Source organism: Procambarus clarkii, chromosome 51 (genome assembly GCF_040958095.1).
Source record: "Procambarus clarkii isolate CNS0578487 chromosome 51, FALCON_Pclarkii_2.0, whole genome shotgun sequence".
Taxonomy (NCBI): domain Eukaryota; kingdom Metazoa; phylum Arthropoda; class Malacostraca; order Decapoda; family Cambaridae; genus Procambarus; species Procambarus clarkii.
The window spans coordinates 15874910-15890871 of NC_091200.1; the positions used below are offsets into that span (position 1 = coordinate 15874910).

Genomic DNA, 15962 nt, shown 5'->3' on the forward strand with positions numbered 1-15962 from the left:
GATGGAGAGAGAGAGAGAGAGAGAGAGAGAGAGAGAGAGAGAGAGAGAGAGAGAGAGAGAGAGAGAGAGAGACAGAGACAGAGACAGAGACAGAGACAGAGACAGACAGACAGACAGACAGACAGACAGACAGACAGACAGACAGACAGACAGACAGAGAACATTTACACTTATTTCGTAGCAGCAGCAGCGCAGCGCTTCCCCAGCAACTGGTCAAGTTCTGTGTGAAAATAAACACTTACCAAGAATGTAACTTTGATTCTTATCTAGATACAAAAATATATATTTTAAAATTTTGTTTTTCCTGTTCAGTGTTTCCTTGTCTTTCCTCACTGACATCAGTCTGTGTCGTAAATCTATGTGGCAATTATTTTGTTAAATATTAATACTTGTAAGCTATCATTTCATGTGCATTGGTAAATTAGTATGTATAGGGATTTCACAGTTCCATGACAACACATATTAATCAACCACTTTGCAGGCGTGGAGTCACAATAACGTGGCTAAAGTAAGTTGACCAGACCACACACTAGAAGGTGAAGGGACGACGACGTTTCGGTCCGTCCTGGACCATTCTCAAGTCGATCGACTTGAGAATAGTCCAAGACGGACCGAAACGTCGTCGTCCCTTCACCTTCTAGTGTGTGGTCTGGTCAAAATGAACTACTTTGTTGATTACGGTACAAAGCAGTCAGCTCAAGTGATGTTACATGCATTCTGTCTCGGGAGGTGCTCAGATATTCGCTGTAGGAGCTCTTCTCCTCTCCGAGAAACAATTTCAAGTAAATCAATGACATCAGACAACAAGACTCTGACGCAACTCAGTGAGTTGCGTCAGAGAGATCGATGCTACTTTTTCTACTCTGACTCATAAATAACTCTCAATTCCCTTCTCATGCCACACTTTTCATGTTTCCATAAATCTTCTTTTCCTTTGATCAATTTATCATTTCTCTCCTTTGATTTAAAAAAACTCCTTTTCCTCCCTCTCTCTGCAAATTAGGTATCTGTCCACCCTCACTGTCTATAACACGACCACAAGCGATTGCGTTGCTTCGCTCCTGAAACTTGACAGGAGACGGCAGGGGACGGCAGGGGACGGCGGGAGACGGCAAGGGACGGCAAGGGGACAGCAAGGGACGGGGGGTAACGGCAGGGAAAGGGTGGTGTTAAGTGGGGGTAAGATCTCTAAGATCGGCATCTGTAACTGGTCCTCTTGTCTTGGAACTCTGCGGTCAACGTGACGCTAAACTAAAGTAACAATGAACCGGAATAACTACCCATACCTCTCTAACTCTCTCTCTAAGGCTCTCTACCTCAAGTAAAACTGGAAACAGAAACAAAAGAAAAATACACAAGGGAAGGAAAAGAGGTGAAACACATACATGAGAATACCAAGAGCGAAGCATTAATTAGTTGTAAAAATAAAAATATCACGTAAAATTTTTAAAGATAATCAAAATTTTTATTATCATCAAAACCAAAAAACACAATAGTAACACAGGACGTAATATGGCCCACCAAAAAAAACTGTACGGGTAAAAATTGCATTCAAATGATTTATAAGATTGTCAAGCCAGCCGTTACCAAGGGAGGTGGAGGCGTTAAGCGGCTTGGGGTCATTAAGGAAGGTTATTACGCACGGGGGAGATAATAAGGGAGTTTGACACGTTCCTCCCTGAGCGGGGTCACACTCACCCACGTGTTGAACCTTGCAAGCAAAGGTAGCTAAGAAACGTGGATTCTTAGAGTGCATTTCACACCTTCTCGACCGCAGCGGTTGCAAAACCTTGCTAAGTGCGCATCGCTTTCTTCATGAAAATGTAATGCGCCGATCTTTTTAATGGGCTGCCCCATCATTAAACCGAATTAAGGACACAGTAGAGAATCTTGAGAAAAGACTAATCTCTATAATCTTGGCCCTTTTTGACAACAGGATGAGGACGAGAAATATTGATAAAAGAAATAGGATGATTAACAAGAACACAGAAAGATCAATATAAGAGCAGGGTGAAGGTCATCTTCGTGATAACAGATGATAACAATACACACATCACTGTACACACTGATCAATAATACATACATCACAGCACATACTGATCAATAATACACACAGCATACAACATAATGAACAATACTGTCAAACCGTAGCAACATACAAGGGGCCAACAGAGACCACATACTACCTACAAATAATCAATATATAAAAGACACAAACACGAGAGACACAAAAAATGAAACGGACGAAGGAACATCACAGGAGACCAAATCAAAGACAGGAAGAAGCTTTCCTAAAACTGGGGAAGTAACACAACAATTTTTAGTAAGCCAAATAACAGCAGAATATGCAAGAAACACGTTATATAGGAGTGATAAAGGAGGGAAGTAAAGTGACAGGAGGGAGGAGTGATAAGTTTTATATAGGTAATGAGAGTTAGCAGAGTGTGGGGTGTGGACGGGGGATGTTACCATGGCAACCAGTGACCTCCCAGTGACCTGATATCCCTGCGGGGTTCTTAGGTCAAAGAGAGCAATCGCACGCGCAAACAAAACAAGCATAAACACACGCACGCACGCGCGCAAACACACACACACACACACACACACACACACACACACACACACACACACACACACACACACACACACACACACACACACACACACACATATACACGTCAGCCATGGTATTACATTCTCACACGGAACACCCACGCCCACACTACTCCCACACGGAACACCCACGCCCACACTACTCCCACACGGAACACCCACGCCCACACTACTCCCACACGGAACACCCACGCCCACACTACTCCCACACGGAACACCCACGCCCACACTACTCCCACACGGAACACCCACGCCCACACTACTCCCACACAGACCACCCACGCCCACACTACTCCCACACGGAACACCCACGCCCACACTACTCCCACACGGAACACCCACGCCCACACTACTCCCACACAGACCACCTACGCCCACGCCCATCGCTGTAGCCGCCCACAGAACAGCTCAGCACCGCTTGGGATCACCTTTAAAGAGTCATCACCCTGGATGTTCAGCATCTGAATAAACTATTACTGTCCCAGCTGACATTTTCATACTTTTTTTATTATTAACTCTGTAATTATTTATACTCCAGTATCCTGGAAACATTTGCAGGAATATATTGTTTCATCTCACGTTTGGGAAGTGTTATTGATCAATTTAAGCTTCATTTTATAATCATCAATGTGATCAACCACGTTGAACTACTATTCATTGTATATTTAATATATATGGAGCATTATATAAGAACATAACATAAGAACAAAGGTAACTGCAGAAGGCCTATTGGCCCATACGAGGCAGCTCCTATCTATGACCACCCAATACCACTCATATACTTGTCCAACATATACAACATATAACATATATATATGTCAATTTTTCTTGTTATAAGTCCATTAGCCTCTTCACTGAGAGACAATTGTGACACACTTCACATTGAGGTGTCACATCAATTCCTATTAGAGAGAGAATGAATTGACAGAGGGAAGGGTGTGGGGTATGGAATAAACATAGGTTGGTTCAACGTGATACAGAGGCTCAAGCGATGGTTTCCGTCTCGAGAATGTGGAGGGAGGGAGGCCGATATTTCTTAAAGCATGGCATCTGGGCCCACCTCCTGTGGCCTGAGAGACACACATACCCTCCCTAGTGTTTCATGTGTGAATGTTGGGTGAGTTTGGCCCCAAGCCTCTAGTCTCGGGCAGGATAACAGATATCCTGCTTTTATTTATTTAAGATTAGGAGCAAAACATCGCTTAAATTTGGATACATATCTTTAGTCAGAAAGTTGCCCTGTGTTTAGTTTAATAGTTTACATGACTTATTTTAAACCTTTCTCTTCATATATCATTAATATATATAAATATAAAAATTAACTCAGAAGCAAAATAACAAACAAAAAATTACTGGCTTAACAGTCATGCAGTTTTTTTTCATATAAAGTGAATATAATACAATAATATAAATAGAGGAATATTAATTGCCATTTATTGCTAGTTCCTATTGACCCAAGGGATGAAGCTTTGATTGGTCAATGCGAGGCAGCTCCTACTGGCTTGGAAAATATCACCGACTTTTCGTGTATTCTGATCACTTAATAAACTATCTAATATATCTGTATCATTTAAAATCATATATATATATATATATATATATATATATATATATATATATATATATATATATATATATATATATATATATATATATATATTTTTTTAAAGTTTGTGAGGGTACCACCTCTGGTGCCAATGTGGGGACCCATAGCCTCGGAGAAGAAAATAAAAAGTATTCAGAGGAGACCTTGTGGTTTCTTACTGAACACTAATATTATCTTCTACCACCTCCATTCTTTTGTATGTACATTTATATATATATATATATATATATATATATATATATATATATATATATATATATATATATATATATATATATATATATATATATATATATATACGTATATAATATCTTCGTATGTTTGTGTGTGTCTGTGTGTGTCTGTGTGTGTGTGTGTGTGTGTGTGTTATTACCGCATTAGTTATGCGGTTCACTAGGTGCTAGTTCTTACTATTTCTCTACTGGTAGTGTATTAGATGAATAAATTGTCCTGAAAGTGACTACTTGTTTTTTAAAGACCGTTCTAATCTTTGTCACAGTCTCATATGCTGCTGATGTTGTCCTGTTTGTGTGTGTCTCTCTGGTGTTAGTTCTGGAATTCAATTTAACAAGTTTTTGTAGTGAGAAATGGTTGCTATGGTGAAGTGGTGAGGTAATGGTGAGGGGTGGTGTGAGGTACTGGTTTGAGGATGGTGTAGTAGTGGTAAAAAGGTTGTAGAGGTCCATGAGGCAGTTAAGACGAACTATGAGGCAGTTAAGAGGAACTATGAGGCGATTAAGACGAACTATGAGGCAGTTAAGACGAACCATGAGGCAGTTAATACGAACCATGAGGCAGTTAAAACGACTCAAAGACGAGCAAGATACCTCAACAGTGAGACACAAGTCAGCCAAAGCCAATTGATTAAGAAATAATTCGGCCCCGTGAAAATTTCCTCAAGGAAAAAAAATATATATAAAATGAAAATATCTTTTTTAATAGCATATAAAAAATCTTACATAATTAACTAACGATATTTATCTAGAAATGATTGATCCCGTTCACTGAAACTCAACAAACTACCCCCCCCCCCTTCGCTCGTTTCTTTTGATGTGACGGGGAAAGTTTGCCAATTATTGCCCGATTAAAAAAACACGGTGTTTGTTGTGTTCACTAAACTGGAAAAAACACGCCTCCTGGTAATCTACATCAATGTTTACTGTTGTGTTTTTTTGCCCTGAAGCTGCAAGTAAAAGACGCCTGCTGATCTTGTTTGTTTTTTTTTTTTTTGCTTAATATGATATATATGACTTACTAAATGGGGGTATCTCTCTCTCTCTCTCTCTCTCTCTCTCTCTCTCTCTCTCTCTCTCTCTCTCTCTCTCTCTCTCTCTCTCTCTCTCTCTCTCTCTCTCTCTCTCTCTCTCTCTCTCTTTCCCCTCTTGTTTCAGTTCCAATCTCCTCTCTCATCTTTCTTCTTTTATCCTCCCGTTTTTCCTATCTCCCTTATCTCTCCACCTATTCAATCTTTCCTCCCCTCCTCCCCTCCTTCCTTCCCTCTCTCCCCAACATCCCCATTCTCTCCCAATCCTCTCCCTCACCCATCTTCTCCCATTACTCTCTCCCAAATCCTCTTCTTTCCTCTCTCTTTCCTCCTCTCCTCGCCCTCTTCATCTATGTCCCATCTCCCCTCTTCCTCCATCCCGATTGAATTCACGTCCAGACTTTTCGAGTAAACCATGAAAATACGTCGAGAGCATCAAAATCTTAAGAAACACTTACCATATTTTATTTCAGACTTCATTGAAAATCCCAGGGCTTGGGGGAGCACTTAAGATGCCCATATTTCTTAAAGCATGGCATCTGGGCCCACCTCCTGTGGCCTGTGAGACACACATACCCTCCCTCAGTGTTTCATGTGTGACTGTTGGGTGAGTTTGGTCCCAAGCCTCTAATCTCGAATCTCGGTCCTGGTTCGATTCCTGATGATCCAAGTGGTTGAGTGAAGTTCCTTTACACAAATTCACAAGGGCCGTGATGAGGGTTCGAACTTCACTTCAGTTCCTTTACTCCGTCCACACAGCCAAGCCCTTAATATGTTCTCATGTATGTTTCTACCGCTATATACGAATATTCATACTGGCTTAGTATGTTTACACGATAACTATATGTATGAATAGTTGTCTCTGACAATGTAGAGTGTACGTGAAACGTATTACCAATAATTTAGTTATTAAAGTAGCCATTTATTGACATGTTTGTATGATGTGTTTGTATGTTTTAGTTGCCCCAAATAAGTTTCGTAATTGTGTGTGTGTGTGTGTGTGTGTGTGTGTGTGTGTGTGTACTCACCTAGTTGTGTTTGCGGGGGTTGAGCTCTGGCTCTTTGGTCCCGCCTCTCAACCGTCAATCAACAGGTGTACAGATTCCTGAGCCTATTGGGCTCTATCATATCTACACTTGAAACTGTGTATGGAGTCAGCCTCCACCACATCACCCCCTAATGCATTCCATTTGTCAACCACTCTAACACTAAAAAAGTTCTTTCTAATATCTGTGTGTGTGTGTGTGTGTGTGTGTGTGTGTGTGTGTGTGTTTTAGAAGATTCGAATGTTTTATCCCTATTTGCAACAGTAACTTGAATCTGGTAGTGAGATGTGGCACATCTTTTTTGACGTTTAGAGCATAAGGCTGTGTGTATGTGTGAGAACATAAGAGTGGGGCAGTGAGTGGACATTGTAAAATACACACATACTATATCTTCTTTGATGAAGATATCATCAAAGAAATCATCTTCATCATCCTCTATATCTTTTTAATTGGAGAATCTGCGTATATGGCATTGATTCGAGTTGATTTAAGTCTATTTCTCTCATTAGATGTATTAATTTTGTCTTAATGTCTTAATAATTTTGTTGAAAGTCCATGTCAATGAATACAAAATTAGATCTAACTTGAATGTTGTATAGTGATAAAGATACTGGCGATTCAAGACTCCGCGGACATGCAGATGCAGTCGGAGGTCTTTCTGCACTTTCTGCAACATGTCTAGGAACCGAGAGACATATATCAATCTCTACGACCATCCATGAACTATATCAAGTTCTTTATGCCTCTAATAACGATAGGGAAGTATATTTTGTGCCATGATAACGAATATATAATGGCTCAGTTGCCTCTGATAAGCTCTGATAAAATTATATATTCTGATAACTCTGATGTATCTCTGATAAAAATAAATAGTTCTGATAAACTATCCGCCAATGAGACTGGAATTAAATTCTGGATATGAAAGTGTGGTCTAATAACTTCACGTTAGTTGTCACAACACATTACTTGCTTGGCGTGTCCCCGGGAGTAATGACTGTCAATGTTAAGCTGGCGTGATCAATTACCTAAATCGTTTTCAAGGAGACAGAAAATGTCTATCAACACCGAGCCGACTTAGTTTACAAGCCAGAACATTGTGCACTGAACTGCCATATGAAATGCTTCAACATTTTCAAAGGCTATGGCAAGTGTGGATGAGAGTTTCTGCTCCAGCCTGGTGGACAGACTGACAGAAATGCACACAGATATCACACAGTCGTAGCTCAGTCGATTAAAGCAGCGTCTGGGATGCTCTCGGACGCAGGTTCGAATCCCCGTCACGGCCCTTGTGGATTTGTTCATTTGACAGAAATTCTGTTTCTTTTGCGTTCTGCCATTCACTTAAATTAAAGAAATTTGATAAAATGTTGAAAAATTTGCATCCACACATTCAACATTAGTTCTTCCTCTATGGACGCTCCAATTGGCCCCTCCCAGCCCTTCCCCTAATCCCAGAACCGTTGAGAATTAGATACAATTTCTAAGAATTAGAAAACGTAAGAGAGGTTCCATACTAGAGACTTGGGATCAGGTATTAGTGCTTGGAGGTAGAGCGTGGCAAGCACAGAGGGTGGAGCATGCAAGAAGGCACTCGCACGTCCAATATCATCACTAAATTAGAGGATTAAGTATATTAGGAGCTTCTTGCAAACTTTGGTGACTGGAACCAGCCTAGATGACTGGACCCAGCCTAGGTGACTGGACCAGCCTAGGTGACTGGACCCAGCCTAGGTGACTGGACCCAGCCTAGGTGACTGGACCCAGCCTAGGTGACTGGACCCAGCCTAGGTGACTGGACCCAGCCTAGGTGACTGGACCCAGCCTAGGTGACTGGACCCAGCCTAGGTGACTGGACCCAGCCTAGGTGACTGGACCCAGCCTAGGTGACTGGACCCAGCCTAGATGACTGGACCCAGCCTAGGTGACTGGACCCAGCCTAGGTGACTGGACCCAGCCTAGGTGACTGGACCCAGCCTAGGTGACTGGACCCAGCCTAGGTGACTGGACCCAGCCTAGGTGACTGGACCCAGCCTAGGTGACTGGACCCAGCCTAGGTGACTGGACCCAGCCTAGGTGACTGGACCCAGCCTAGGTGACTGGACCCAGCCTAGGTGACTGGACCCAGCCTAGGTGACTGGACCCAGCCTAGGTGACTGGACCCAGCCTAGGTGACTGGACCCAGCCTAGGTGACTGGACCCAGCCTAGGTGACTGGACCCAGCCTAGGTGACTGGATCTTTGTGAACCTAAACAAGACACAAGTTAAATTGTTGACAAATTTCTTTTTTAAATTCATTTATATGTACGCTCCTCTCGCTCACTCTCTCTCTCTCTCACACTCTCTCTCTCCCTCCCTCTCTCTCTCCCTCCCTTTCTCCACGCAGGAAGAAAATAAACAAGGTAAATTTGCCAGAATTTACGTTCATTATGACAAGGCCGCAAGCATTCTTGCAAGATGTGATTTATGCTAATTGTGTCCGCGCGCGCGTGTGTGTGCGTGTGTGTGTGCGTGTGTGTGTACTCACCTATTCGTACTCACCTATTTGTGCTTGCGGGGGTTGGGTTCTGGCTCTTTGGTCCCGCCTCTCAACTGTCAATCAACTGATGTACAGATTCCTGAGCCTACTGGGCTCTATCATATCTAGATTTGAAACTGTGTATGGAGTCAGCATCCACCACATCACTGCCTAATGCATTCCATCCGTTAACTACTCTGACACTGAAAAAGTTCCTTCTAACGTCCCGGTGGCTCATGTGGGTACTCAGTTTCCACCTGTGTCCCCTTGTTCGCGTGTGTGTATGTGTGTGTGTGTGTGTGTGTGTATGTGTGTGTGTGTGTGTGTGTGTGTGTGTGTGTGTGTGTGTGTGTGTGTGTGTACCTGCTATCTTCTAACTATTGTATTTCCCTCTTTATTTATTCCTATTTTTTATTCCATTTGCTCACAACATTTTCGGCAAAAACAATTCGTCTAACGACATTGTGATTCACCTGGATCTCAAGTTTCTATATTCCTGTCCCTTACCCTTGTTCTTTCCCGCCTCACGCGGAGAATGGCCTTACTTTCCGACTTACCAATTCCCCCCTAAATATCTTATATGTAGTGATCATGACTCGATTTCGTTTCTCTTCTATAATATTTTGTTTAAAAACATTGCAAAATGTCTTGAAAATCACACGAGGGTAATGGTGGAGGCAGACACCACACACACACACACAAATGATGAACGATTGCAAGTAGACTTCAAACACGTATCCATCATCAATTAACTTTTAATCACCCCCTAGAGAACCACCCAATTGAACATAAAGAGGCAGACTTAACAAGCTGAAGCTATTTGACCCAACAAGTTATTTGCCTGGGGGGGGGGGCACGAATAGGGAAACAGGGGGGGGGGGTCTGTACAAATAGACAAACACCCCCTCTAGAAAGACCGGCTTCAGCCAACGCCCCAAAACAACCACAGAAAACGGCTATACACACGGCCATAAAAGATAAACAAAGACGGAACAGTTGAACGCCCTGCGTGCCATACTCACTCATGAAGATGCTGTTGGTGACCCGGCCGTCTGCGTCAGTAGCGCTGATGGAGAAGTTGCTGGCCGCCAGGATACGAATGGGCGTGTGTGGGCGGGAGAGGATACGGGCGGCCACCAGGGTGTCCATGACATGCACGTCCCCGCTAGCGATCATTCCGCCTCTCACCATCTGCAGTCCTCCCATACCCTCCTGCAGGAGACGGGGAGATGAGAGAGACACACGCAAGTGATGCTGCAGAATTGGGAGAGTAAGAGGGAATGGGGAGGATAACCTGTCCTCTCACTTAATAAAGCACATATTATTAGGCTATTTGGCCCCCAAAACGTTAAAATTGCGGGGGTTTAAGAGGAATTAATAACGTCGCAATATATATATGCTTCCTCTGAGCACTGGTCTCAATACGTTAGGTGGGTTGGTTGGGTTTGTACGCTTCTGGTGAGGCATAAAATGTATCGTTTGCACACGGTGAGAGGACAGGTGTGTGTGGGGCAGGTGTGTGTGTGGGGCAGGTGTGTAATCACCGAGTTGTGTGTGTGGGACCCGTGTGCATGAGGCAGGTGTGGGTGTGTCACATGTGTTGGCGGAACAGATGTATTTGGTACATATAGTGATGGTGCTAGTATTAAATAGAAGCTTCAAATTCGAAACGATTTTGCGTAACCAACAGAATACGACCCCACAACAACCTACCATAACGCAGCCGATACTCACCAGAGGGATATAGAAATTATATAAAAGTGATATTTAGTGTATAGGTGAAATATGGGTAATATATAGATGAAGCAGAAGTAATATAGACGTGATATATATCTCTTATAAACAGCACAAAAGAGAAAGACAATCTTATATTGCATACTGTATGGGCTCCCCGGCTGTGCCCGGGTCTCTCAATCCCTCCCCCTCCCTCCCAACACACGCTTCTACTCCTAATCTCTCTCTCCTGTCTCTCCTCTCTCTTCCCTATCTTTTCCACTCTCTTTCCCTATGGGAAAAAAATAAGAACCTATATTTTTTTAAAGAGCTTGAAGGTCCGACTCCGACTCTCCCAGAACACTGTCTTGGGAAGTGGGGTTGGGAGAGGGCAAAGCTCCTGGGTCCCGACCTTGGGCAGTCAGACAGACATTTTCTTTTATATACATAGATTTTTGATGGCACAAAAGATTAGGCATATGTTAATACTGCTTGCCATTGGTATCTAGGCCTGATTTATATAGCGCAGGGCTGTCGTGAGTAGGTAGGTAGCAGCAACACACATATACACACACACTTAAAAGTTAAATGGATATAGGAAAGTGAGCTTTAAGGTAATGTACTCAAACATCGATGGAATTACTAATAAAGCAAGTGAACTGGAGGAAAGAGCACAGGGAGAAAACCCAGATGTAGTAGGACTCACAGAAACAAAATTGTCAGTCATCATAACAAACGCAGTTTTCACAAGACTACTATATAGTAAGGAAAGAGAGGGAAGGGAGAGGAGAAGGAGGAGGAGAGGCCCTGCTGATAAGGAAGGACTGGAGTTTTGAAGAAATGGAAATTCTTGGGTGTGAAGGATTCATAGACTACATAACAGGTACTATGACTATGGGGGGACCTAAGATAGTAGCAGCAGTCATTTACAACCCTCCACTAAATGACAGAAGACCCAGACAGGAATTCGATAAGAATAACATGACAATCATTAATATAATAGAGAGATCAACATCAATTGTCAGCAGGAATGGATCCAGACTCATAATCGTGAGCGACGTCAACCATGGAAAGATAGACTGGGAGAATGGGGACCCACATGGAGGTGAAAATACATGGAGAGCTAAACTTTTGGAAGTGGCAACATGAAACTTTCTGAGCCAGCATGTCAAGGGACCCACAAGAATGAGAGGCAATGACGAACAAGCTTGACTCGACCTGATATTCACTTTGAATGAGTCAGAAATAAGGGAAGTCAAATTTGAAGCCCCCATAGGAATGAGTGACCACAGTGTATTGACATTCGAGTATCTGGTGGAGATAGCGATAACCTATCCAAGGAAGGGATCGGGAAGGAAAGGCTAAATTACGGAAGACGAAACTATGCCGAGATGAGGAACTTCCCAATGTGAATCCCATGGGAAACAGAATTCAGAGAAAATCCAGGATATGAAGGACTATGTTACCCAGAAGTGCCAGGAAGCTGTAGATAGGTTTACCCCGGCCCAAAAGGAGAAAAATTAAAAGCAACATAAGAATCCATGGTTCAATCAGGAATGAAAGGTTGCGAAGCAATTGAGTACAAGAACTTAGAGAAACTACGGGAATAACAGAACACCAGAGAGCAGGGTGAGATACCAGAGGACCAGAAATGAGTACCTCAGAGTGAGGTGAAAAGCAGAGAGACAGTTTTTACATCACTGTATGCTTGATACTTATCATTCCTGTAGTTACGTTCAACAACTTCAGTCAAATATTATAAATAGGTTTTATAATAGGAATACTTAACAATTCTTTACCATCAGATTTTCATCAAATTGTGTATTAGGTGAAAATCAATCGTTCTTTATTTCGTCCAGTAAGTTGTGCTTTTAGAGGAAATGAAGATTGACGAGACTTCTGATTTTCAATCCTATTCCCATCTATTCCCAGTTGTTTTGTAGATAAATTGTAGAGATCATAAGCAAATTTTATATAGACATATGGAACACCCTTGCCTTCCCATGTTGGTAAACGTACAACGCATGTTCACCTTGCTAAACAATGTTCAACGACCATCGACACCTACAAAAGGTGCTCCAGGGAGCATCTATGCTCTCCCGTGTTGTACAAAATGCACCCTTACTCTCCCATGTCGTACAATATGTACCTTTTCCCTCCCATGTTGTACAATATGCACCCTTTCCCTCCCATGCAGTTAAATATACACCCATTTCCCCCCTCCCATCCCCCCATGTTTTCCACCGTCGCCCCCATGTCTTCACAGGCATGTGATGTCGTGTCTTACATACCTGCACCCCCTGATTATTCTAACCTTAACTCCTTCCCCTCTCTCCCCCCTTCCATTTTTCCCCTTCCACCCTTCTCTCCTCCCTTCCCACACCATCCGCCCTTCACCTTCCTGTCATTCTCTCTCTCCCCACTCGCGAAAAGTCCGAAGAAAATATGATTTTGACCAAGTGCATGAGTGGTCTTACACATATTGCTCAAGCAACCCCGTCCTTGCTCCTGCACGCATGCACACTCATTCAATAATATATATATATATATATATATATATATATATATATATATATATATATATATATATATATATATATATATATATATATATATATATATATATACACATATGTATATGTATATATATATATATATATATATATATATATATATACACATATGTATATGTATATATATATATATACATATACATATGTGTGTATATATGTATATATATATATATATATATATATATATATATATATATATATATACACATATGTATATGTATATATATATATATACATATACATATGTGTGTATATATATATATATATATATATATATATATATATATATATATATATATATATATATATATATATATATATATATATATATATATATATATATATATATATATATATGTCGTACCTAGTTGCCAGAACGCACTTCTCAGCCTACTATAGAAGGCCCAATTTGCCTAATAAGCCAAGTTTTCATGAATTATTTGTTTTTCGGCTACGTAACCTACCTAACCTAACCTAACCTAACATTTTCGGCTACCTAACCTAACCTAACCTATAAAGATAGGTTAGGTTAGGTTAGGTAGGGTTGGTTAGGTTCGGTCATATATCTACGTTAATTTTTACTCCAATAAAAAAAAATTGACCTCTTACATAATGAAATGGGTTGCTTTATCATTTCATAAGAAAAAATTTAGAGTAAATATATTAATTCATGAAAACTTGGCTTATTAGGCAAATCGGGCCTTGCATTGTAGGCTGAAAAGTGAGTTCTGGCTACTAGGTACGACATATATATATATATATATATATATATATATATATATATATGTCGTACCTAGTAGCCAGAACTCACTTCTCAGCCTACTATTCAAGGCCCGATTTGCCTAATAAGCCAAGTTCTCCTGAATTAATATATTTACTATAATTTTTTTCTTATGAAATGATAAAGCAACCCTTTTCTCTATGTATGAGGTCAATTTTTTTTTATTGGAGTTAAAATTAAGGTAGATATATGACCGAACCTAACCAACCCTACCTAACCTAACCTAACCTATATTTATAGGTAAGGTTAGGTTAGGTAGCCAAAAAAAGCTAGGTTAGGTTAGGTTAGGTAGGTTAGGTAGACGAAAAAACATTAATTCATGAAAACTTGGCTTATTAGGCAAATCAGGCCTTGAATAGTAGGCTGAGAAGTGCGTTCTGGCTATTAGGTACGACATATATATATATATATATATATATATATATATATATATATATATATATATATATGTATATATATATATATATATATATATATATATATATATATATATATATATATATATATATATATACACACACACATACACACTCTAAGACACGGCACTCTAAGATATACTGGATTTCTTTATTGTTCAAATCATGTTCACAATTGCTGGATAAAACACTGTATAATTTAAGCGCTCCGCTTCACTATTGTTTTCCAACCAATATATTTTTCAATCTTTCAATTTCCCATCTTTCCTCACTCAATTTTTGAAGTCTGATGAGTCCTCAGTTTTCTCTTCTATTCGGCTCAGGAGCGGTAAAGAGTTTTAATACATTGAGACAGCGTGGATAATTTACCGTGTGAGTTCAACTTTTGTTCTGGAGCAGACATTCTGAGTAGTGTGGTACCCTTGCTGTCTTTTTACATCTGACGGCTCTGTGGGGCATTCTAATCTACACATATGACCTCTCTGTGGGTCACCCTAATTTTCTATACATCTGACTTCTCTGTGGGCCACCCTAATCTCCTAAACATCTGACATCTCAGTGGGGCATTCTAATCTTCTACACATCTGACCTCTCTGTGGGCCACCCTAATCTCCTATACATCTGACCTCTCTGTGGGGGCATCCTAATCTATACTTCTGACCTCTCTGTGGGCCACCCTAATCTCCTACACATCTGACCTCTCTGTGGGCCACCCTAATCTTCTACACATCTGACCTCTCTGTGGGCCACCCTATTCTTCTACACATCTGACCTCTCTGTGGGCCACCCTAATCTTCTACACATCTGACCTCTCTGTGGGTCACCCTAATCTTCTACACATCTGACCTCTCTGTGGGCCATCCTAATCTCCTACACATCTGACCTCTCAGTGGGCCACCCTAATCTCCTACACATCTGACCTCTCTGTGGGCCATCCTAATCTCCTACACATCTGACCTCTCTGTGGGCCACCCTAATCTCCTACACATCTGACCTCTCTGTGGGACACCCTAATCTCCTACACATCTGACCTCTCTGTGGGACACCCTAATCTTCTACACATCTGACCTCTCTGTGGGACACCCTAATCTCCTACACATCTGACCTCTCTGTGGGACACCCTAATCTCCTACACATCTGACCTCTATCTGGGGGTACTCTCACTTCTGCAGCTTCCTTGCCTCCTATGGTTTTACGATACCTGGGGCAGTGTGTGCTAATATTCTGCCTCAATCTTGAATGAGATATTGTTGTCACGCCTGTATAGTGAGATCAATAAAGCTGACAAAATCTTACACCAGCAAGAAGACCCCCAACTTGTCGACCAGACGCTAGGTCGACCAGACCCGGGGTCGACCAAGCCTCGGGTTGAGGCAACACTTGTCGAACTCTTGTAACTTTAAGAGATAAGCCGCGAGAGTCGCAGAAATGCTGC

At 41.5% G+C, this 15962-nt stretch overlaps 1 protein-coding gene across 1 annotated transcript in view; it reads right to left on the reverse strand.

The window, feature by feature from the left end:
• LOC123774483 (delta-sarcoglycan) overlaps window positions 1–15962 on the reverse strand; it is an 83132-nt gene that overhangs the window by 55148 nt on the left and 12022 nt on the right. Inside the window, exon 2 of the mRNA XM_045768817.2 lies at window positions 10067–10256. Coding sequence (XP_045624773.1) covers window positions 10067–10256 — 190 coding nt within the window. The remainder of the gene's footprint in view (window positions 1–10066; window positions 10257–15962) is intronic.